The 25658-nt window shown below is 44.7% G+C and overlaps 1 protein-coding gene across 1 annotated transcript in view; it reads left to right on the forward strand.

The window, feature by feature from the left end:
- The window catches only part of LOC110519138 (tumor protein p53-inducible protein 11-like), a 107699-nt gene that overhangs the window by 78831 nt on the left and 3210 nt on the right, over window positions 1-25658 (forward strand). Inside the window, exons 4-6 of the mRNA XM_036981634.1 lie at window positions 5597-5645; window positions 12419-12509; window positions 17724-17825. Of these exons, the coding sequence (XP_036837529.1) occupies window positions 5597-5645; window positions 12419-12509; window positions 17724-17825 (242 nt within the window). The remainder of the gene's footprint in view (window positions 1-5596; window positions 5646-12418; window positions 12510-17723; window positions 17826-25658) is intronic.

The following is a 25658-nucleotide window of genomic DNA, read 5'->3' on the forward strand; positions in this document are numbered from 1 at the left end:
GAAGTGGTATAGTGGTATAGTCTAAGGTAATGAAGTGGTATAGTGGTTTAGTCTAATGTAATGTAGTGGTATAGTCTAAGGTAATGAAGTGGTATAGTGGTATAGTCTAAGGTAATGAAGTGGTATAGTCTAAGGTAATGAAGTGGTATAGTCTAAGGTAATGAAGTGGTATAGTGGTATAGTCTAAGGTAATGAGGTGTATAGTGGTATAGTCTAAGGTAATGAAGTGGTATAGTCTAAGGTAATATAGTGGTATAGTGGTATAGTCTAAGGTAATGAAGTGGTATAGTGGTTTAGTTAAGGCAGGGTGGGCAAACCTTTTGGCTCAAGGGCCACGTTGACTTTTTGAAGCCAATTGAAGGGCCACATACTATATGTATATACAGTGGGGCAAAAAAGTATTTAGTCAGCCACCAATTGTGCAAGTTCTCCCACTTAAAAAGATGAGAGGCCTGTAATTTTCATCATAGGTACACTTCAACTATGACAGACAAAATGAGAAAAAAAATTCAGAAAATCACATTGTAGGATTTTTTATGAATTTATTTGCAAATTATGGTGGAAAATAAGTATTAGGTCACCTACAAACAAGCAAGATTTCTGGCTATTTAATGTCCTTAAAACAAGTCAAAATGAGGCTCAGTAGTGTGTGTGGCCTCCACGTGCCTGTATGACCTCCCTACAATGCCTGGGCATGCTCCTGATGAGGTGGCGGATGGTCTCCTGAGGGATCTCCTCCCAGACCTGGACTAAAGCATCCGCCAACTCCTGGACAGTCTGTGGTGCAACGTGGCGTTGGTGGATGGAGCGAGACATGATATCCCAGATGTGTTCAATTGGATTCAGGTCTGGGGAACGGGCGGGCCAGTCCATAGCATCAATGCCTTCCTCTTGCAGGAACTGCTGACACACTCCAGCCACATGAGGTCTAGCATTGTCTTGCATTAGAAGGAACCCAGGGCCAACCGCACCAGCATATGGTCTCACAAGGGTTCTGAGGATCTCATCTCGGTACCTACTGGCAGTCAGGCTACCTCTGGCGAGCACATGGAGAGCTGTGCCGCCCCCCAAAGAAATGCCACCCCACACCATGACTGACCCACTGCCAAACCGGTCATGCTGGAGGATGTTGCAGGCAGCTGAACGTTCTCCACGGCGTCTCCAGACTCTGTCACGTCTGTCACGTGCTCAGTGTGAACCTGCTTTCATCTGTGAAGAGCACAGGGCACCAGTGGCGAATTTGCCAATCTTGGTGTACTCTGGCAAATGCCAAATGTCCTGCACGGTGTTGGGCTGTAAGCACAACCCCCAACCTGTGGATGTCGGGCCCTCATACCACCCTCATGGAGTCTGTTTCTGACCGTTTGAGCAGACACATGCACATTTGTGGCCTGCTGGATGTCATTTTGCAGGGCTCTGGCAGTGCTCTTCCTGCTCCTCCTTGCACAAAGGCGGAGGTAGCGGTCCTGCTGCTGGGTTGTTGCCCTCCTACGGCCTCCTCCACGTCTCCTGATGTACTGGCCTGTCTCCTGGTAGCGCCTCCATGCTCTGGACACTACGCTGACAGACACAGCAAACCTTCTTGCCACATCTCGCATTGATGTGCCATCCTGGATGAGCTGCACTACCTGAGCCACTTGTGTGGGTTGTTGACTCCGTCTCATGCTACCACTAGAGTCAAAGCACCGCCAGCATTCAAAAGTGACCAAAACATCAGCCAGGAAGCGTAGGAACTGAGAAGTGGTCTGTGGTCACCACCTGCAGAACCACTCCTTTATTGGGGGTGTCTTGCTAATTGCCTATAATTTCCACCTGTTGTCTATTCCATTTGCACAACAGCATGTGAAATGTACTGTCAATCAGTGTTGGTTCCTAAGTGGACAGTTTGATTTGACAGAAGTGTGATTGACTTGGAGTTACATTGTGTTGTTTAAGTGTTCCCTTTATTTTTTTGAGCAGTGTATATCAATATTTCTTCTTTTACTTTGTCTTTTATAATCTTTTTAGTAGCCCAATGTTTTTACCGGTTAGATTTGGTGATCCATCTGTTGTGACGTTTGTCAGTTTTCTCCACGGTAGATTCATCCGCCCCCCCCCCCCCCCCCCCCCCCCATGCAGACAAGATACCCTGTCATAAAAGTCAGAGCCCCCTGGTTGTTCCCATCATTGATTCCATCACAAGAAGTTCCTCTTGTTACCTCAAAAGTTCTCTTTTAATTCCTCTGAGGAACGTGTAAAGTGGAGCGGTGTCTCTGATGTCACTACTCTCATACATATCTCATCAAAGCCATCTGCTTTTCTTTCTTTCTTTCTTCAACTCGGAGATGAGCTCCTCCCCTATCACTGCCACACGCGCCTGGTGATGGTTCTGAGTGATAAGCTAATTTTCTCAAATTGGCTTTTTTTCTCAGGACAAAATTATACCAGCAGTCTCCACCACAGACTCCCCTTCAGTAAAAGGTTTGCTGTACTATATTTGTATGTGCCGCTACGTAGGTTGCCTTAGTTACGGAGGCTGGAGTAGAGTACCGTTTTTGTAAACGGATTTAGTTGGGCTTTTAAGTTTTGGCTATTTCCTGGCTAGTTCCTGAGAGGACAGATAGCTAGCGTAGTTAGCATGCTTGCTTGAAAAATGACGATTTGAGATTATATTCCTTAAAAATGGCAACACTTTCTTGGCATATCAGACAATACCGCCTTATGTCCAATATTAGTAATAAAAAAAAAGATGTAAATGTTGCTGTCCATTTTTCTTTAAATATACAACATTCAGAGTCCCAATTTTCGCGGCACTTATTTTTCACATCAAAAGTCGTCAAGCAATGAAGTGGCCACGATGACTGAGCGCATTCTGAATCCGACTGTAGGCTGAAATACAGTGCACGTTACCAGGCTACAGCGCCATCTAGTGGGGGATGTTTGTATATCATGGAATGAGTCATTTTAGGCCAAAAATCTTAACTCAAATATAATCATATTTAATACATTTTTATAAATGTCTCGCCGGCCGTACCCCCCCCCCCCCCCCCCTCTCCCTTACTAAGGTAATGGAAAGTGTACACATCAAAGTGGGAGTGATGGAGAAGCAGGACATGAAAGGAAAATGAATGTCCACTGACTCCAGGCCCGATGCCACCCTAGTCCATATATAGTGCACTCCTTTAGACCTGGGCCCAAAGGGACTATGTAGGGTATAGGTTTCCGTTTGGGATGCTGCCAGTGTTTACTGCTCTCAGCAGCCAGACATAAAAAGGTGTTGTGATCTTTACAGAAGATTCATTATACAGACAGGTAGCAGACATTAGATGTACTCTGTCATTTAGTTCCTTCCTATGTGTCCCAAATGGCACCCTATTCCCTATATAGTGCACTACTATTATTTATTTTTTTACAAGAACCCTGTTCAAAAGTAGTGTACTTGATAAGGGAAGAGGTGTGCCATTTGGTAGGCTTACATTCTCTACCACCAGTAGGCCCTTTCATATGGTTGTTGTAGTGTGAAGAGAATAGGATCCTTATACAACCATCAACAGAATATAGGATCCTTATAGAACCATCAACAGAATATAGGATCCTTATACAACCATCAACAGAATATAGGATCCTCATACAACCATCAACAGAATATAGGATCCTCATACAACCATCAACAGAATATAGGATCCTCATACAACCATCAACAGAATATAGGATCCTCATACAACCATTAACAGAATATAGGATCCTCATACAACCATTAACAGAATATAGAGGATCCTCATACAACCATCAACAGAATATAGGATCCTCATACAACCATTAACAGAATATAGAGGATCCTTATAGAACCATCAACAGAATATAGGATCCTTATAGAACCATCAACAGAATATAGGATCCTTATAGAACCATCAACAGAATAGAGGATCCTCATACAACCATCAACAGAATATAGGATCCTTATACAACCATCAACAGAATATAGGATCCTCATACAACCATCAACAGAATATAGGATCCTTATAGAACCATCAACAGAATATAGGATCCTTATAGAACCATCAACAGAATATAGGATCCTTATAGAACCATCAACAGAATATAGGATCCTCATACAACCATCAGACAGAATATAGGATCCTTATACAACCATCAACAGAATATAGGATCCTTATAGAACCATCAGACAGAATATAGGATCCTCATACAACCATCAACAGAATATAGGATCCTCATACAACCATCAACAGAATATAGGATCCTCATACAACCATCAACAGAATATAGGATCCTCATACAACCATCAACAGAATATAGGATCCTCATACAACCATCAACAGAATATAGGATCCTCATACAACCATCAACAGAATATAGGATCCTTATAGAACCATCAACAGAATATAGGATCCTTATAGAACCATCAACAGAATATAGGATCCTTATAGAACCATCAACAGAATATAGGATCCTCATACAACCATCAACAGAATATAGGATCCTTATACAACCATCAACAGAATATAGGATCCTTATAGAACCATCAGACAGAATATAGGATCCTCATACAACCATCAACAGAATATAGGATCCTTATACAACCATCAACAGAATATAGGATCCTCATACAACCATCAAGAGAATATAGGATCCTCATACAACCATCAACAGAATATAGGATCCTCATACAACCATCAACAGAATATAGGATCCTTATAGAACCATCAACAGAATATAGGATCCTCATCAACAGAATATAGGATCCTTATAGAACCATCAACAGAATATAGGATCCTCATCAACAGAATATAGGATCCTTATAGAACCATCAACAGAATATAGGATCCTTATACAACCATCAACAGAATATAGGATCCTCATACAACCATCAACAGAATATAGGATCCTCATCAACAGAATATAGGATCCTCATACAACCATCAACAGAATATAGGATCCTTATAGAACCATCAGACAGAATATAGGATCCTTATAGAACCATCAACAGAATATAGGATCCTTATAGAACCATCAACAGAATATAGGATCCTTATAGAACCATCAACAGAATATAGGATCCTCATACAACCATCAACAGAATATAGGATCCTTATAGAACCATCAACAGAATATAGGATCCTCATACAACCATCAACAGAATATAGGATCCTCATACAACCATCAACAGAATATAGGATCCTTATAGAACCATCAACAGAATATAGGATCCTTATAGAACCATCAACAGAATATAGGATCCTTATAGAACCATCAACAGAATATAGGATCCTCATACAACCATCAACAGAATATAGGATCCTCATACAACCATCAACAGAATATAGTATCTTTATAGAACCATCAACAGACAGAATATTCAGCAGTTACTTCCTGTTACCTATTTGATATGATAGTTGTACTGTGGGAGAATACAGGATGAAGTACATGCAGCTGGATCAGTCTCTCTCTGTCTGCGTCCTGAATAGCCCAATGGATTCCCATTGTTCTCTGAGCTCTGTCTAGTGTGTTTCTGATGATCAATATCTGTGTTTATTCCTCTCCTGTGTTTCTGATCAATACAATGTATTTATGTCTTTCTTCTGTGTTTTCTGTCTAGGATATGGATTCTCATGTCTGCTGTTCTGTTCACAACCATAGCCTTAATAGTAAGTAGTGTACACTAGTCAACTGGACTAAACCATAGCCTTACTGGTAAGTAGTGTACATTAGTCAACTGGACTAAACCATAGCCTTAATGGTAAGTAGTGTACATTAGTCAACTGGACTAAACCATAGCCTTAATGGTAAGTACTGTACATTAGTCAACTGGACTAAACCATAGCCTTACTGGTAAGTGGTGTACATTAGTCAACTGGACTAAACCATAGCCTTAATAGTAAGTAGTGTACACTAGTCAACTGGACTAAACCATAGCCTTACTGGTAAGTAGTGTACATTAGTCAACTGGACTAAACCATAGCCTTAATGGTAAGTAGTGTACATTAGTCAACTGGACTAAACCATAGCCTTACTGGTAAGTGGTGTACATTAGTCAACTGGACTAAACCATAGCCTTAATAGTAAGTAGTGTACACTAGTCAACTGGACTAAACCATAGCCTTAGTAGTGTACACTAGTCAACTGGACTAAACCATAGCCTTACTGGTAAGTACTGTACATTAGTCAACTGGACTAAACCATAGCCTTAGTAGTGTACATTAGTCAACTGGACTAAACCATAGCCTTAATAGTAAGTAGTGTACATTAGTCAACTGGACTAAACCATAGCCTTAATAGTAAGTAGTGTACACTAGTCAACTGGACTAAACCATAGCCTTAGTAGTGTACACTAGTCAACTGGACTGTTATGGTGAGTGAATGAGGACCCAAAAGCGAACTAACTTAAACAGAGCTTCTTTAATAACCAAACATAGGTAGGCTCAGATAGACCGGCAGATTCCGACAGGACAGGACAAGGTTACAGCAAACATGACGATAGTCTGGCTCAGGCATGAAACACAACAAACAAGAATCCGACAAGGACAGGAACAGAAACAGAGAGAGATATAGGGACCTAATCAGAGGGAAAAAGGGAACAGGTGGGAAACGGGGTGAATGGGTAGTTAGAGGAGACAAGGAACAGCTGGGGGAAAGCGGGGGAGAAAAGGTAACCTAACAACGACCAGCAGAGGGAGACAGGGTGAAGGGAAAGGACAGAGACAAGACACAACATGACAGTACATGACAGTACCCCCCCACTCACCGAGCGCCTCCTGGCGCACTCGAGGAGGAAACCTGGCGGCAACGGAGGAAATCCTCGATCAGCGCACGGTCCAGCACGTCCCGAGAGGGAACCCAACTCCTCTCCTCAGGACCGTACCCCTCCCAATCTACGAGGTACTGGTGACCACGGCCCCGAGGACGCATGTCCAAAATTCTACGGACCCTGTAGATGGGTGCGCCCTCGACAAGGATGGGGGGGGGGGGGGGAAGACGAGCGGGGGCGCGAAGGACGGGCTTGATGCAGGAGACATGGAAGACCGGGTGGACGCGACGAAGGTATCGCGGAAGAAGAAGTCGAACTGCGACAGGATTAATGACCCGAGAAATACGGAACGGACCAATGAACCGCGGGGTCAACTTGCGAGAAGCCGTCTTAAGGGGAAGGTTCTGAGTGGAGTGCCAAACTCTCTGACCGCGACAATATCTAGGACTCTTAGTTCTACGCTTATTAGCAGCCCTCACAGTCTGCGTCCTATAACGGCAAAGTGCAGACCTGACCCTCTTCCAGGTGCGCTCGCAACGTTGGACAAAAGCCTGAGCGGAGGGGACGCTGGACTCGGCGAACTGAGATGAGAACAGCGGAGGCTGGTACCCGAGGCTACTCTGAAAAGGAGATAGCCCGGTCGCAGACGAAGGAAGCGAGTTGTGGGCGTATTCTGCCCAGGGGAGCTGTTCTGACCAAGACGCAGGGTTACGAAAAGAAAGACTGCGTAAGATGCGACCAATAGTCTGATTGGCCCGTTCTGCTTGACCGTTAGACTGGGGGTGAAAGCCGGAAGAGAGACTGACGGAAGCCCCAATCAAACGGCAAAACTCCCTCCAAAATTGAGACGTGAATTGCGGACCTCTGTCCGAAACGACGTCTGACGGAAGGCCATGAATTCTGAAAACATTCTCGATGATGATTTGTGCCGTCTCTTTAGCAGAAGGAAGCTTAGCAAGGGGAATGAAATGAGCCGCCTTAGAGAACCTATCGACAACCGTAAGAATAACAGTCTTCCCCGCTGACGAAGGCAGTCCGGTGACAAAATCTAAGGCGATGTGAGACCACGGTCGAGAGGGAATAGGAAGCGGCCTGAGACGGCCGGCAGGAGGAGAGTTACCGGACTTAGTCTGCGCGCAGACCGAACAAGCAGCCACGAAACGACGCGTGTCATGCTCCCGGGTGGGCCACCAAAAACGCTGGCGAATGGAAGCAAGCGTACCCCGAACGCCAGGGTGGCCGGCTAACTTGGCAGAGTGAGCCCACTGAAGAACGGCCAGACGAGTAGGAACGGGAACGAAAAGAAGGTTCCTAGGACAAGCGCGCGGCGACGGAGTGTGAGTGAGCGCTTGTTTTACCTGCCTCTCAATTCCCCAGACAGTCAACCCGACAACACGCCCCTCAGGGAGAATCCCCTCGGGGTCAGTGGAGGCTACTGAAGAACTGAAGAGACGAGACAAAGCATCAGGCTTGGTGTTCTTAGAGCCCGGACGATAAGAAATCACGAACTCGAAACGAGCGAAAAACAGCGCCCAACGCGCCTGACGCGCATTAAGTCGTTTGGCAGAACGGATGTACTCAAGGTTCCTATGGTCAGTCCAAACGACAAAAGGAACGGTCGCCCCCTCCAACCACTGTCGCCATTCGCCTAGGGCTAACCGGATGGCGAGCAGTTCGCGGTTACCCACATCATAGTTACGTTCCGACGGCGACAGGCGATGAGAAAAATACGCGCATGGGTGGACCTTGTCGTCAGAGAGGGAGCGCTGAGAAAGGATGGCTCCCACGCCCACCTCTGACGCGTCAACCTCGACAACGAACTGTCTAGAGACGTCAGGTGTAACAAGGATAGGAGCGGATGTAAAACGATTCTTGAGGAGATCAAAAGCTCCCTGGGCGGAAACGGACCACTTAAAGCACGTCTTGACAGAAGTAAGGGCTGTGAGAGGAGCTGCCACCTGACCGAAATTACGGATGAAACGACGATAGAAGTTCGCGAAGCCGAGAAAGCGCTGCAGCTCGACGCGTGACTTAGGGACGGGCCAATCAATGACAGCTTGGACCTTAGCGGGATCCATCTTAATGCCTTCAGCGGAAATAACAGAACCGAGAAATGTGACGGAGGAGGCATGAAAAGTGCACTTCTCAGCCTTCACAAAAAGACAATTCTCTAAAAGGCGCTGGAGGACACGTCGAACGTGCTGAACATGAATCTGGAGTGACGGTGAAAAAATCAGGATATCGTCAAGGTAAACGAAAACAAAGATGTTCAGCATGTCTCTCAGGACATCATTGACTAATGCCTGAAAGACAGCTGGAGCGTTAGCGAGGCCGAAAGGAAGAACCCGGTATTCAAAGTGCCCTAACGGAGTGTTAAACGCCGTCTTCCACTCGTCCCCCTCCCTGATGCGCACGAGATGGTAAGCGTTACGAAGGTCCAACTTAGTGAAAAACCTGGCTCCCTGCAGGATCTCGAAGGCTGAAGACATAAGAGGAAGCGGATAACGATTCTTCACTGTTATGTCATTCAGCCCTCGATAATCTATGCAGGGGCGCAGAGACCCGTCCTTCTTCTTGACAAAAAAAACCCCCGCTCCGGCGGGAGAGGAGGAGGGGACTATGGTACCGGCGTCAAGAGCTACAGACAAATAATCTTCGAGAGCCTTACGTTCGGGAGCCGACAGAGAGTATAGTCTACCCCGGGGGGGGGGTGGTTCCCGGAAGGAGATCAATACTACAATCATACGACCGGTGTGGAGGAAGAGAGGTGGCCCTGGACCGACTGAACACCGTGCGCAGATCGTGATATTCCTCCGGCACCCCTGTCAAATCACCAGGCTCCTCCTGTGAAGAAGAGACAGAGGAAACAGGAGGGATAGCAGACATTAAACATTTCACATGACAAGAGACGTTCCAGGAGAGGATAGAATTACTAGACCAATTAATGGAAGGATTATGACAAACTAGCCAGGGATGGCCCAAAACAACAGGTGTAAAAGGTGAACGAAAAATTAAAAAAGAAATGGTTTCACTATGATTACCAGAAACAGTGAGGGTTAAAGGTAGCGTCTCACGCTGAATCCTGGGGAGAGGACTACCATCCAGGGCGAACAAGGCCGTGGGCTCCTTTAACTGTCTGAGAGGAATGTCATGTTCCCGAGCCCAGGTCTCGTCCATAAAACAGCCCTCCGCCCCAGAGTCTATTAAGGCACTGCAGGAAGCTGACGAACCGGTCCAGCGTAGATGGACCGACAAGGTAGTGCAGGATCTTGAAGGAGAGACAGGAGTAGTAGCGCTCACCAGTAGCCCTCCGCTTACTGACGAGCTCTGGCCTTTTACTGGACATGAAGTGACAAAATGACCAGCGTAACCGCAATAGAGACAGAGGCGGTTGGTGATTCTCCGTTCCCTCTCCTTAGTCGAGATGCGGATACCTCCCAGCTGCATGGGCTCAGCACCCGAGCCGGCAGAGGAAGATGGTAGTGATGCGGAGAGGGAGGCGACGGAGAGCGCGAGCTCCTTTCCACGAGCTCGGTGACGAAGATCAACCCGTCGCTCAATGCGAATAGCGAGTTCAATCAAGGAATCCACGCTGGAAGGAACCTCCCGGGAGAGAATCTCATCCTTTACCTCTGCGCGGAAACCCTCCAGAAGACGAGCGAGCAAGGCCGGCTCGTTCCAGCCACTGGAGACAGCAAGAGTGCGAAACTCAATAGAGTAGTCTGTTATGGATCGATTGCCTTGACATAGGGAAGACAGGGCCCTGGAAGCCTCCTCCCCAAAAACAGATCGATCAAAAACCCGTATCATCTCCTCCTTAAAGTCTTGATACTGGTTAGTACACTCAGCCCTTGCCTCCCAGATTGCCGTGCCCCACTCACGAGCCCGTCCAATAAGGAGAGATATGACGTAGGCGACACGAGCAGTGCTCCTGGAGTAAGTGTTGGGCTGGAGAGAAAACACAATATCACACTGGGTGAGGAACGAGCGGCATTCAGTGGGCTCCCCAGAGTAACACGGCGGGTTATTGATTCTGGGCTCCGGAGATTCGAAAGCCCTGGAAGTGGCCGGTGGATCGAGGCGGAGATGGTGAACCTGTTCTGTGAGGTTGGAGACTTGGGTGGCCAGGGTCTCAACGGCATGTCGAGCAGCAGACACTTCCTGCTCGTGTCTGCCTAGCATCGCTCCCTGGATCCCGACGGCTGAGTGGAGAGGATCCGAAGTCGCTGGGTCCATTCTTGGTCGGATTCTTCTGTTATGGTGAGTGAATGAGGACCCAAAAGCGAACTAACTTAAACAGAGCTTCTTTAATAACCAAACATAGGTAGGCTCAGATAGACCGGCAGATTCCGACAGGACAGGACAAGGTTACAGCAAACATGACGATAGTCTGGCTCAGGCATGAAACACAACAAACAAGAATCCGACAAGGACAGGAACAGAAACAGAGAGAGATATAGGGACCTAATCAGAGGGAAAAAGGGAACAGGTGGGAAACGGGGTGAATGGGTAGTTAGAGGAGACAAGGAACAGCTGGGGGAAAGCGGGGGAGAAAAGGTAACCTAACAACGACCAGCAGAGGGAGACAGGGTGAAGGGAAAGGACAGAGACAAGACACAACATGACAGTACATGACAGGACTAAACCATAGCCTTAATAGTAAGTAGTGTACACTAGTCAACTGGACTAAACCATAGCCTTACTGGTAAGTAGTGTACACTAGTCAACTGGACTAAACCATAGCCTTAGTAGTGTACATTAGTCAACTGGACTAAACCATAGCCTTACTGGTAAGTAGTGTACACTAGTCAACTGGACTAAACCATAGCCTTACTGGTAAGTAGTGTACATTAGTCAACTGGACTAAACCATAGCCTTACTGGTAAGTAGTGTACACTAGTCAACTGGACTAAACCATAGCCTTACTGGTAAGTAGTGTACACTAGTCAACTGGACTAAACCATAGCCTTACTGGTAAGTAGTGTACATTAGTCAACCTCTGCTGTACTGTATAGAAATCTCCCAGTCCAATTCCTTTGACCTCATGGTTCCATCTTGGTCCTGGGGAATGGACCGGGTGTGCAGGCTTGTTCTCCAGCCCCACACTAACAACAACAACATCTGATTTGACTCATCAAGGTCTTGTTGATTAGTTGAATCAGGAGTGTTGTTACCTGGTTGGGGGGGAAAAGCCTGTAACCCCGGTGAACCCAGAACCAGGACAGAAGACACTACTGCTGGATGGGTTGTCAAGTGTCTCTGGGTCTATCAAAAGCCTTATTATACAATGTTGTTATTATTATTTTACAGCATCTGTAACACTGAGCTCTTCTTCTCTCTCCCACCTCTCTCTCTCTTCCTCTCTCCTCCCTCTCTCTCCCACCTCTGTCCCCTCTCTCTCTCTCTCCCTCCTCTGTCCCCTCTCTCTCTCCCCCTCCTCTGTCCCCTCTCTCTCTCCCTCCCTCCCTCTCTCCCACCTCTCTTCCTCTCCTACCTCTTTCCCCTCTCGCTCTCTCTCTCCCACCTCTGTCCCCTCTCTCTCTCTCCCTCCTCTGTCCCCTCTCTCTCTCTCCCTCCTCTGTCCCCTCTCTCTCTCCCTCCCTCCCTCTCTCCCACCTCTTTCCCCTCTCTCTCTTTCTTTCTCTCTCTCTTCCTCCCTGTCTGTCTCTACAGGCTCTAGTGTTCCCCAGTCAGCTCTATGAGTTTGTGTTTGAGCTCAGGACCACCAGGATCTCCATCAGACTCTATGGAGGAGCACTACTCAGTAAGGGCTGTCTACTGTGACAGTATCAGACTAGGGAGGAGGAGCACTACTCAGTAAGGGCTGTCTACTGTGACAGTATCAGACTCTAGGGAGGAGGAGCACTACTCAGTAAGGGCTGTCTACTGTGACAGTATCAGACTCTAGGGAGGAGGAGCACTACTCAGTAAGGGCTGTCTACTGTGACAGTATCCAACTCTAGGGAGGAGGAGCACTACTCAGTAAGGTCTGTCTACTGTTACAGTATCAGGCTCTATGGAGGAGGAGCACTACTCAATAAGGGCTGTCTACTGTTACAGTATCAGGCTCTATGGAGGAGGAGCACTACTCAATAAGGGCTGTCTACTGTGACAGTATCAGACTATGGAGGAGGAGCACTACTCAGTAAGGGCTGTCTACTGTGACAGTATCAGACTCTAGGGAGGAGGAGCACTACTCAGTAAGGGCTGTCTACTGTGACAGTATCAGACTAGGGAGGAGGAGCACTACTCAGTAAGGGCTGTCTACTGTGACAGTATCAGACTCTAGGGAGGAGGAGCACTACTCAGTAAGGGCTGTCTACTGTGACAGTATCAGACTCTATGGAGGAGGAGCACTACTCAGTAAGGGCTGTCTACTGTGACAGTATCAGGCTCTATGGAGGAGGAGCACTACTCAGTAAGGGATGTCTACTGTTACAGTATCAGACTCTAGGGAGGAGGAGCACTACTCAGTAAGGGCTGTCTACTGTGACAGTATCAGGCTCTATGGAGGAGGAGCACTACTCAGTAAGGGCTGTCTACTGTGACAGTATCAGACTCTAGGGAGGAGGAGCACTACTCAGTAAGGGCTGTCTACTGTTACAGTATCAGGCTCTATGGAGGAGGAGCACTACTCAGTAAGGGCTGTCTACTGTGACAGTATCAGACTCTATGGAGGAGGAGCACTACTCAGTAAGGGCTGTCTACTGTTACAGTATCAGATTCTAGGGAGGAGGAGCACTACTCAGTAAGGGCTGTCTACTGTGACAGTATCAGACTCTAGGGAGGAGGAGCACTACTCAGTAAGGGCTGTCTACTGTGACAGTATCAGACTCTATGGAGGAGGAGCACTACTCAGTAGGGGCTGTCTACTGTGACAGTATCAGACTCTAGGGAGGAGGAGCACTACTCAGTAAGGGCTGTCTACTGTGACAGTATCAGGCTCTATGGAGGAGGAGCACTACTCAGTAAGGGCTGTCTACTGTGACAGTATCAGACTCTAGGGAGGAGGAGCACTACTCAGTAAGGGCTGTCTACTGTTACAGTATCAGGCTCTATGGAGGAGGAGCACTACTCAGTAAGGGCTGTCTACTGTGACAGTATCAGACTCTATGGAGGAGGAGCACTACTCAGTAAGGGCTGTCTACTGTGACAGTCTCAGATTCTAGGGAGGAGGAGCACTACTCAGTAAGGGCTGTCTACTGTTACAGTATCAGATTCTAGGGAGGAGGAGCACTACTCAGTAAGGGCTGTCTACTGTTACAGTATCAGATTCTAGGGAGGAGGAGCACTACTCAGTAAGGGCTGTCTACTGTGACAGTATCAGACTCTAGGGAGGAGGAGCACTACTCAGTAAGGGCTGTCTACTGTGACAGTCTCAGATTCTAGGGAGGAGGAGCACTACTCAGTAAGGGATGTCTACTGTGACAGTCTCAGATTCTAGGGAGGAGGAGCACTACTCAGTAAGGGCTGTCTACTGTGACAGTCTCAGATTCTAGGGAGGAGGAGCACTACTCAGTAAGGGCTGTCTACTGTGACAGTATCAGACTCTAGGGAGGAGGAGCACTACTCAGTAAGGGCTGTCTACTGTGACAGTATCAGACTATGAAGGAGCACTACTCAGTAAGGCCTGTCTACTGTCACTTCTCTGCCAAGGAAACCGCTCCGTCTCACCAGCTATTAATGATTCAACATCTGTACTTCTTAATATTTAATGGTCCTGTCGAGTTCCTGACTAACTCCTCTAGGGTAGAGTACACTTGTCGTTGATGAACAGTGTTAAAGTGAGGACATGAAGCAATGCATTCTGGATCCTGTAGTTCGTGTTGAGTGACTTGTTGGCCCAGAAAGAAGGACCAGGTATGATAAGAGGACAACGTCCAGATGTCTAGAGGGGGTTTTCCTGCCGGTAAAGAAACGCATCTATTTAACTGGGCTGAAAAGACCCCCTGCTATATAACCTTATTCAATTATACATCAAACATGTTCATCTCCAGATCACAATGAGAACACATTATGTCATGGAATCTCACTTTGTGTCGCCTTTTAGATGGAACAGGTAAGACCAGAACCAGTTTAGGGTTTACCTAGCTAAATACCAGGTAGAACCAGAACCAGCTGAGGGTTTACCTAGCTAAATAACAGGTAGGACCAGAACCAGTTTAGGGTTTACCTAGCTAAATACCAGGTAGGACCAGAACCAGTTTAGGGTTTACCTAGCTAAATAACAGGTAGGACCAGAACCAGTTTAGGGCTTACCTAGCTAAATAACAGGTAGGACCAGAACCAGTTTAGGGCTTACCTAGCTAAATACCAGGTAGGACCAGAACCAGCTGAGGGCTTACCTAGCTAAATACCAGGTAGGACCAGAACCAGTTTAGGGCTTACCTAGCGAAATTCCAGGTAGGACCAGAACCAGCTGAGGGTGTACCTAGCTAAATACCAGGTAGGACCAGAACCAGTTTAGGGCTTACCTAGCGAAATTCCAGGTAGGACCAGAACCAGTTTAGGGCTTACCTAGCTAAATAACAGGTAGGACCAGAACCAGTTTAGGGCTTACCTAGCGAAATTCCAGGTAGGACCAGAACCAGCTGAGGGTTTACCTAGCTAAATACCAGGGAGGACCAGCTGGGGGTTTACAAAGCTAAAATAACAGGTAGGACCAGAACCAGTTTAGGGCTTACCTAGCTAAATAACAGGTAGGACCAGAACCAGCTGAGGGTTTACCTAGCTAAATAACAGGGAGGACCAGCTGGGGGTTTACAAAGCTAAAATAACAGGTAGGACCAGAACCAGTTTAGGGCTTACCTAGCTAAATAACAGGTAGGACCAGAACCAGTTTAGGGCTTACCTAGCGAAATTCCAGGTAGGACCAGAACCAGTTTAGGGCTTACCTAGCTAAATAACAGGTAGGACCAGAACCAGTTTAGGGCTTACCTAGCGAAATTCCAGGTAGGACCAGAACCAGCTGAGGGTTTACCTAGCTAAATACCAGGGAGGACCAGCTGGGGGTTTACAAAGCTAAAATAACAGGTAGGACCAGAACCAGTTTAGGGCTTACCTAGCTAAATAACAGGTAGGACCAGAACCAGCTGAGGGTTTACCTAGCTAAATAACAGGTAGGACCAGACCCAGCTGAGGGCTTACCTAGCTAAATACCAGGTAGGACCAGAACCAGCTGAGGGCTTACCTAGCTAAATAACAGGTAGGACCAGAACCAGCTGAGGGCTTACCTAGCTAAATAACAGGTAGGATCAGAACCAGTTTAGGGCTTACCTAGCTAAATAACAGGTAGGACCAGAACCAGCTGAGGGCTTACCTAGCTAAATAACAGGTAGGATCAGAACCAGTTTAGGGCTTACCTAGCTAAATAACAGGTAGGACCAGAACCAGCTGAGGGCTTACCTAGCTAAATAACAGGTAGGACCAGAACCAGCTGAGGGTTTACCTAGCTAAATAACAGGTAGAACCAGAACCAGCTGAGGGCTTACCTAGCTAAATAACAGGTAGGACCAGAACCAGCTGAGGGTTTACCTAGCTAAATAACAGGTAGAACCAGCTGAGGGTTTACCTAGCTAAATAACAGGTATGACCAGAACCAGCTGAGGGTTTACCTAGCTAAATAACAGGTAGAACCAGCTGAGGGTTTACCTAGCTAAATAACAGGTAAGACCAGAACCAGCTGAGGGTTTACCTAGCTAAATAACAGGTAGAACCAGCTGAGGGCTTACCTAGCTAAATAACAGGTAGAACCAGCTGAGGGCTTACCTAGCTAAATAAGATGGTAATAATCATGACTACTTTAATAGTTTTTGTCACAGGGTATGAAGAGGTTTGTAATTCAGTCTGCCATGTTTTACAGTATTACATGATGAGTGAGTGCATTTGAGTACAGCAAGGCGTGACTGTACAGTCCCCCTCTGAGGGAGAGAGAGATAGAGGGATGGATGGATGGAAGGCGGAACCCGACTGAGAAAGACAGGAAGGAAGAGAGGATAATCCCTTAACAGCGGAAAGCTGTAGGAAACAAGGGGTGAAGATACAGTGTTCGTCCCAAATGGCACCCTATTCCATGTTTTATAGTGCACTACTTTTGTCCAGGTTCCATAGAGCTCTGGTTGAAAGTAGTGCGCACTAATAGGGAATAGGGTGCCTTTTGGAACATCGACACAGTTCCTCTACTGTCTGTTCAGTAACAGCCTTGGTTGGAGCAGAGCCACAGATGTACTATATAGTTCTAAATATAGTATTATACTGTATCTATCCAAGGCTCTGTGTAGGCTGGGGTCATCAGAAGGGCTCACTACTTCCTGATGGACAGGATGTCCGCCCTACTCTAGTACAGTGTTAAAATCCAGCCACTTCCAGGAAGGAAGGAATTAGTATCTGAGAGATCTGGTTGTCTGGATCCGTTCTGATGTGAACCGATGTGGACCTGACCTCGGAAACCCAGACCTCTCACAGTACTTCCGGTAGTGGAATGATCGAGACAACAGGGTTTTAGAAGGCTGGCTACACACTAGACGACTGTAGTCCTCACCCTAATGCTAAACATCTCTGTCTCTGTCTCTCTCTGTCTCTCCTCTCTCTCTCTCTCTCTCTCTCTCTCTCTCTCTCTCTCTCTCTCTCTCTCTCTCTCTCTCTCTCTCTCTCTCTCATCTCTCTCTCTTTCTCTCTCTCTCTCTCTGTCTCTCTCTCTCTCCTCTCTCTCTCTCTCTCTCCTCTCTCTCTCTCTGTCTCTCTCTCTGTCTCTCTCTCTGTCTCTCTCTCTGTCTCTCTCTGTCTCTTCTCTCTGTCTCTTCTCTCTGTCTCTTCTCTCTGTCTCTTCTCTCCTCTCTGTCTCTTCTCTCTCTCTTCTCTCTCTCTCTTCTCTCTCTCTCTTCTCTCTCTCTCCTCTCTCTCCCTCTCTCTCTCTCTCTCTCTCTCTCTCTCTCTCTCTCTCTCTCTCTCTCTTTTCTTTTCTCCCCCCCCCCACCAGGTGTCTCATTGATCATGTGGAAAGGTCTGTACACAGCAGAGAAGGCCATTATCCAGTGGACCCTGCTGACCGAGGCCTGCCTCTTGTCTGTCCAGTTCCTGGGTGAGGGATCCGTTGTTCTGTCCTAATATCCATTTACTAACAACACCAACTAACGACTGTGCAGTAAGGATGCACTGGGCTTCTCCTATTGGTTTATGTTTGGAACATGTCATCGGAGTTGTTCTTTACAAACGATCTGTAGGTTACAGGATTGTCTATGATCAGTAATAGTAGTGTCTATGATCAGTAATAGTAGTGTCTAGGATCAGTAACAGTAGTGTCTATGATCAGTAACAGTAGTGTCTATGATCAGTAATAGTAGTGTCTATGATCAGTAATAGTAGTGTCTATGATCACTAACAGGATTGTCTATGATCAGTAACAGGATTGTCTATGATCAGTTGGTTACAGTAACAGTAGTGTCTATGATCAGTAATAGTAGTGTCTATGATCAGTAATAGTAGTGTCTATGATCAGTAACAGGATTGTCTATGATCAGTTGGTTACAGTAACAGTAGTGTCTATGATCAGTAATAGTAGTGTCTATGATCAGTAACAGTAGTGTCTATGATCAGTAACAGTAGTGTCTAGGATCAGTAATAGTAGTGTCTATGATCAGTAACAGTAGTGTCTATGATCAGTAACAGTAGTGTCTATGATCAGTAACAGTAGTGTCTATGATCAGTAACAGTAGTGTCTATGATCAGTAACAGTAGTGTCTATGATCAGTAATAGTAGTGTCTATGATCAGTAACAGTAGTGTCTATGATCAGTTGGTTACAGTAACAGTAGTGTCTATGATCAGTAACAGTAGTGTCTAGGATCAGTAACAGTAGTGTCTATGATCAGTAACAGTAGTGTCTGATCAGTAACAGTAGTGTCTATGATCAGTAATAGTAGTGTCTATGATCAGTAATAGTAGTGTCTATGTTCAGTAATAGTAGTGTCTATGATCAGTAATAGTAGTGTCTATGATCAGTAACAGTAGTGTCTAGGATCAGTAATAGTAGTGTCTATGATCAGTAACAGTAGTGTCTAGGATCAGTAACAGTAGTGTCTATGATCAGTAACAGTAGTGTCTATGATCAGTAATAGTAGTGTCTATGATCAGTAATAGTAGTGTCTATGATCAGTAACAGTAGTGTCTATGATCAGTAACAGTAGTGTCTATGATCAGTAATAGTAGTGTCTATGATCAGTAACAGTAGTGTCTATGATCAGTAATAGTAGTGTCTATGATCAGTAACAGTAGTGTCTATGATCAGTAATAGTAGTGTCTATGATCAGTAACAGTAGTGTCTATGATCAGTAATAGTAGTGTCTATGATCAGTAATAGTAGTGTCTATGATCAGTAATAGTAGTGTCTATGATCAGTAATAGTAGTGTCTATGATCAGTAACAGTAGTGTCTATGATCAGTAATAGTAGTGTCTATGATCAGTTGGTTACAGTAATAGTAGTGTCTATGATCAGTAATAGTAGTGTCTATGATCAGTAACAGTAGTGTCTATGATCAGTAACAGTAGTGTCTATGATCAGTAACAGTAGTGTCTATGATCAGTAACAGTAGTGTCTATGATCAGTAATAGTAGTGTCTATGATCAGTAACAGTAGTGTCTATGATCAGTAATAGTAGTGTCTATGATCAGTAACAGTAGTGTCTATGATCAGTAATAGTAGTGTCTATGATCAGTAACAGTAGTGTCTATGATCAGTAATAGTAGTGTCTATGATCAGTAATAGTAGTGTCTATGATCAGTAATAGTAGTGTCTATGATCAGTAATAGTAGTGTCTATGATCAGTAACAGTAGTGTCTATGATCAGTTGGTTACAGTAACAGTAGTGTCTATGATCAGTAATAGTAGTGTCTATGATCAGTAATAGTAGTGTCTATGATCAGTAATAGTAGTGTCTATGATCAGTAATAGTAGTGTCTATGATCAGTAACAGGATTGTCTATGATCAGTTGGTTACAGTAACAGTAGTGTCTAGGATCAGTAACAGGATTGTCTATGATCAGTTGGTTACAGTAACAGTAGTGTCTATGATCAGTAATAGTAGTGTCTATGATCAGTAACAGTAGTGGCTATGATAAGTAACAGTAGTGTCTATGATCAGTAACAGTAGTGTCTATGATCAGTAATAGTAGTGTCTATGATCAGTAATAGTAGTGTCTATGATCAGTAACAGTAGTGTCTATGATCAGTAACAGTAGTGTCTATGATCAGTAACAGTAGTGTCTATGATCAGTAACAGTAGTGTCTATGATCAGTAACAGTAGTGTCTATGATCAGTAACAGTAGTGTCTATGATCAGTAACAGTAGTGGCTATGATCAGTAACAGTAGTGTCTATGATCAGTTGGTTACAGTAACAGTAGTGTCTATGATCAGTAATAGTAGTGTCTATGATCAGTAACAGTAGTGTCTATGATCAGTAACAGTAGTGTCTATGATCAGTAACAGTAGTGTCTATGATCAGTTGGTTACAGTAACAGTAGTGTCTATGATCAGTAACAGTAGTGTCTATGATCAGTAATAGTAGTGTCTATGATCAGTAACAGTAGTGTCTATGATCAGTAATAGTAGTGTCTATGATCAGTAACAGTAGTGGCTATGATCAGTAACAGTAGTGTCTATGATCAGTTGGTTACAGTAACAGTAGTGTCTATGATCAGTAATAGTAGTGTCTATGATCAGTAACAGTAGTGGCTATGATCAGTAACAGTAGTGTCTATGATCAGTAATAGTAGTGTCTATGATCAGTAATAGTAGTGTCTATGTTCAGTAACAGTAGTGTCTATGATCAGTAATAGTAGTGTCTATGATCAGTAATAGTAGTGTCTATGATCAGTAACAGTAGTGTCTATGATCAGTTGGTTACAGTAATAGTAGTGTCTAGGATCAGTAACAGTAGTGTCTATGTTCAGTAACAGTAGTGTCTAGGATCAGTAATAGTAGTGTCTATGATCAGTAATAGTAGTGTCTATGATCAGTAACAGTAGTGTCTATGATCAGTAATAGTAGTGTCTATGTTCAGTAACAGTAGTGTCTATGATCAGTAACAGTAGTGTCTATGATCAGTTGGTTACAGTAATAGTAGTGTCTATGATCAGTAACAGTAGTGGCTATGATCAGTAACAGTAGTGTCTATGATCAGTTGGTTACAGTAACAGTAGTGTCTATGATCAGTAACAGTAGTGTCTATGATCAGTAACAGTAGTGTCTATGATCAGTAACAGTAGTGTCTATGATCAGTAACAGTAGTGTCTATGATCAGTAACAGTAGTGTCTATGATCAGTAACAGTAGTGTCTATGATCAGTAACAGTAGTGTCTATGATCAGTAATAGTAGTGTCTATGATCAGTAACAGTAGTGGCTATGATCAGTAACAGTAGTGTCTATGATAAGTAACAGTAGTGTCTATGATCAGTAACAGTAGTGTCTATGATCAGTAACAGTAGTGTCTATGATCAGTAATAGTAGTGTCTATGATCAGTAATAGTAGTGTCTAGGATCAGTAACAGTAGTGTCTATGTTCAGTAACAGTAGTGTCTAGGATCAGTAACAGTAGTGTCTAGGATCAGTAATAGTAGTGTCTATGATCAGTAATAGTAGTGTCTATGATCAGTAATAGTAGTGTCTATGATCAGTAACAGTAGTGTCTATGATCAGTAATAGTAGTGTCTATGATAAGTAACAGTAGTGTCTATGATCAGTAACAGTAGTGTCTATGATCAGTAATAGTAGTGTCTAGGATCAGTAATAGTAGTGTCTATGATCAGTAATAGTAGTGTCTATGATCAGTAACAGTAGTGTCTATGATCAGTAACAGTAGTGTCTATGTTCAGTAACAGTAGTGTGTATTTAGAGAGGGACTGAGAGTCCAGGAGAGTCCATGTTATCTCCTCCCTCAGTAACAGTAGTGTCTATGATCAGTAACAGTAGTGTCTATGATCAGTAACAGTAGTGTCTATGATCAGTAACAGTAGTGTCTATGATCAGTAATAGTAGTGTCTATGATCAGTAACAGTAGTGTGTATTTAGAGAGGGACTGAGAGTCCAGGAGAGTCCATGTTATCTCCTCCCTCAGTAACAGTAGTGTCTATGATCAGTAACAGTAGTGTCTATGATCAGTAACAGTAGTGTCTATGATCAGTAACAGTAGTGTGTATTTAGAGAGGGACTGAGAGTCCAGGCGAGTCCATGTTATCTCCTCCCTCAGTAACAGTAGTGTGTATTTAGGGAGGGACTGAGAGTCCATGTTATCTCCTCCCGTCTCCTCTAATACTTCAATAAGAGACATTCACACATCAGTGGAACGTCAATCTCTGTTCAGTCCTGCGGTGTCGACTGAAGGGAAGTCTGGGGCCGTATGTACTGTGTCAAAGTAGGACTGCTGATCTGGGATCAGTTTAACCTTTTAGATTGTAGTGAATAACATTACATGGACGAGGGGACCAGTATGTACTGTATCAAAGTAGGACTGCTGATCTGGGATCAGTTTAACCTTTTAGATTGTAATGAATAACATTACATGGACGAGGGGACCAGTATGTACTGTGTCAAAGTAGGACTGCTGATCTGGGATCAGTTTAACCTTTTAGATTGTAGTGAATAACATTACATGGACGAGGGGACCAGGAGCCGTATGTACTGTGTCAAAGTAGGACTGCTGATCTGGGATCAGTTTAACCTTTTAGATTGTAATGAATAACATTACATGGACGAGGGGACCAGGAGCCGTATGTACTGTGTCAAAGTAGGACTGCTGATCTGGGATCAGTTTAACCTTTTTTAGAGTGTTATGAGTAAGATCACAGAGACAACGAGGGATCTGATTCTAGATCAGTACTCCTGCTCTGAGATGCTTGATATGAAGTGAACTGCAGGATGAGGGTGTTGCCACGAGAAAAGGTCAAACCAGTGAAGAACAAACACCATTGTAAATACAACCCATATTTATGTTTATTTATTTTCCCCTTTTGTACTTTTAACTATTTGCACATCGTTACAACACTCTATATAGACATTATAATATGACATTTTGAAATTTTGTGAGTGTAATGTTTATTGTTCATTTTTGATTGTTTTGTTTATCTATTTCACTTGCTTTGGCAATGTAAACATGTGTTTCCCATGACAGTAAAGCCCTTTGAATTCAATTGAATTGACTGAGAGTGAAGTTCCATCTAGTGGTCCAGATGATCACATATACAGTGCCTTCAGAAGGTATTCCAGACCCCTTGACTTTTTCTACATTTTGCTACGTTATAAAGCCTTATTCTAAAATGGATTCATAAAAAAAAATCCTTACCAATCTAAACACAATGGGGCGGCAGGGTAGTCTAGTGGTTAGAGAGTTGGGTCAGTAACCAGCAGGTAGACTAGTGGTTAGAGTGGAGGGGCAGCAGGGTAGCCTAGTGGTTAGAGTGTTGGACTAGTAACCGGAAGGTTGCAAGTTCAAATCCCCGAGCTGACAAGGTAAAAATCTGTCTTTCTGCCCCTGAACAGGGAGTTAACCCACTGTTACTAGGCCGTCATTGAAAATAATCTAAACACAATACCCCATAATGACAAAGCGTAAACAGGTTTTTAGAACATTTTTGCAAATGTTATAACAAATTCAACTGAAATACCTTCTTTACATAAGTATTCAGACTCTTTGCTATGAGACTCGAAATTGAGCTCAGGTGCATCTTGTTTCCGTTGATCATCCTTGAGATGTTTCTACAACTTGATTGGAGTCCAACTGTGGTAAAGTCAATTGATTGGACATGATTTGGAAAGGCCCTCACACCTGTCTATATAAGGTCCCACAGTTGACACTGCATGTCAGAGCAAAAACCAAGCCATGAGGTCAAAGGAATTGTCCGTAGAGCTCAGAGACAGGATTGTGTCGAGGCACAGATCTGGGGAAGGGTACCAAAACATTTCTGTAGCATTTAAGGTCCCCAAGAACACAGCTGGCCTCCATTATTCTTAAATGGAAGAAGTTTGGAACCACCAAGACTCTTCCTAGAGCTGGCCGCCCTGACAAACTGAGCAATCGGTGAAGGGCCTTGGTCAGGGAGGTGACCAAGAACCTGATGGTCACTCTGACAGAGCTCCAGAGTTCCTCTGTGGAGATGGGAGAACCTTCCAGAAGGACAACTATTTCTGCAGCACTCCACCAATCAGGCCTTTATGGTTGGGTGGCCAGACGGAAGCCACTCCTCAGTAGAAGGCACATGACAGCCCGCTTGGAGTTTGCCAAAAGGCACCTAAAGACAAGATTCTCTGGTCTGATGAAACCAAGATTGAACTCTTTGGCCTAAATGCCAAGCGTCACATCTGGAGGAAACCTGGCACCATCCCTACGGTGAAGCATGATGGTGGCAGCATCATACTGTAGGGATGATTTTTAGCGGCAGCGACTGGAAGACTAGTTAGGATTGAGGCAAGGATGGACGGGGCAAAGTACAGAGAGATCCTTGATGAAAACCTGCTCCAGAGCTCTCAGGACCTCAGACTGGGCTTACGGTTCACCTTCCAACAGGACAACGACCCTAAGCACCCAGCCAAGACAATGCAGGAGGGGCTTCAGGACAAGTCTCTGAATGTCCTTGATTGGCCCAGCAAGAGCCTGGACTTGAACCGGATCAAACATCTCTGGAGAGACGCTCCACATCCAACCTGACAGAGGTTGAGAGGATCTGCAGAGATGAATGGGAGAAACCTCCCAAATACAGGTGTGCCAAGCTTGTAAATTCATACCCCAGCCTCAAGGCTGTAATCGCTGCCTAAGGTGCTTCAACAAAGTACTGAGTAAAAGGTCTGATTACTGATGTAAATGTAATATGTCCGTTTAAAATATATACAGTGCCTTGCGAAAGTATTCGGCCCCCTTGAACTTTGCGACCTTTTGCCACATTTCAGGCTTCAAACATAAAGATATAAAACTGTATTTTTTTGTGAAGAATCAACAACAAGTGGGACACAATCATGAAGTGGAACGACATTTATTGGATATTTCAAACTTTTTTAACAAATCCAAAACTGAAAAATTGGGCGTGCAAAATTATTCAGCCCCTTTACTTTCAGTGCAGCAAACTCTCTCCAGAAGTTCAGTGAGGATCTCTGAATGATCCAATGTTGACCGAAATGACTAATGATGATAAATACAATCCACCTGTGTGTAATCAAGTCTCCGTATAAATGCACCTGCACTGTGATAGTCTCAGAGGTCCGTCAAAAGCGCAGAGAGCATCATGAAGAACAAGGAACACACCAGGCAGGTCCGAGATACTGTTGTGAAGACGTTTAAAGCCGGATTTGGATACAAAAAGATTTCCCAAGCTTTAAACATCCCAAGGAGCACTGTGCAAGCGATAATATTGAAATGGAAGGAGTATCAGACCACTGCAAATCTACCAAGACCTGGCCGTCCCTCTAAACTTTTAGCTCATACAAGGAGAAGACTGATCAGAGATGCAGCCAAGAGGCCCATGATCACTCTGGATGAACTGCAGAGATCTACAGCTGAGGTGGGAGACTCTGTCCATAGGACAACAATCAGTCGTATATTGCACAAATCTGGCCATTATGGAAGAGTGGCAAGAAGAAAGCCATTTCTTAAAGATATCCATAAAAAGTGTTGTTTAAAGTTTGTCACAAGCCACCTGGGAGACACACCAAACATGCGGAAGAAGGTGCTCTGGTCAGATGAAACCAAAATTGAACTTTTTGGCAACGATGCAAAACGTTATGTTTGGCGTAAAAGCAACACAGCTGAACACACCATCCCCACTGTCAAACATGGTGGTGGCAGCATCATGGTTTGGGCCTGCTTTTCTTCAGCAGGGACAGGGAAGATGGTTAAAATTGATGGGAAGATGGATGGGGCCAAATACA

Source organism: Oncorhynchus mykiss, chromosome 6 (genome assembly GCF_013265735.2).
Source record: "Oncorhynchus mykiss isolate Arlee chromosome 6, USDA_OmykA_1.1, whole genome shotgun sequence".
Lineage (NCBI taxonomy): Eukaryota > Metazoa > Chordata > Actinopteri > Salmoniformes > Salmonidae > Oncorhynchus > Oncorhynchus mykiss.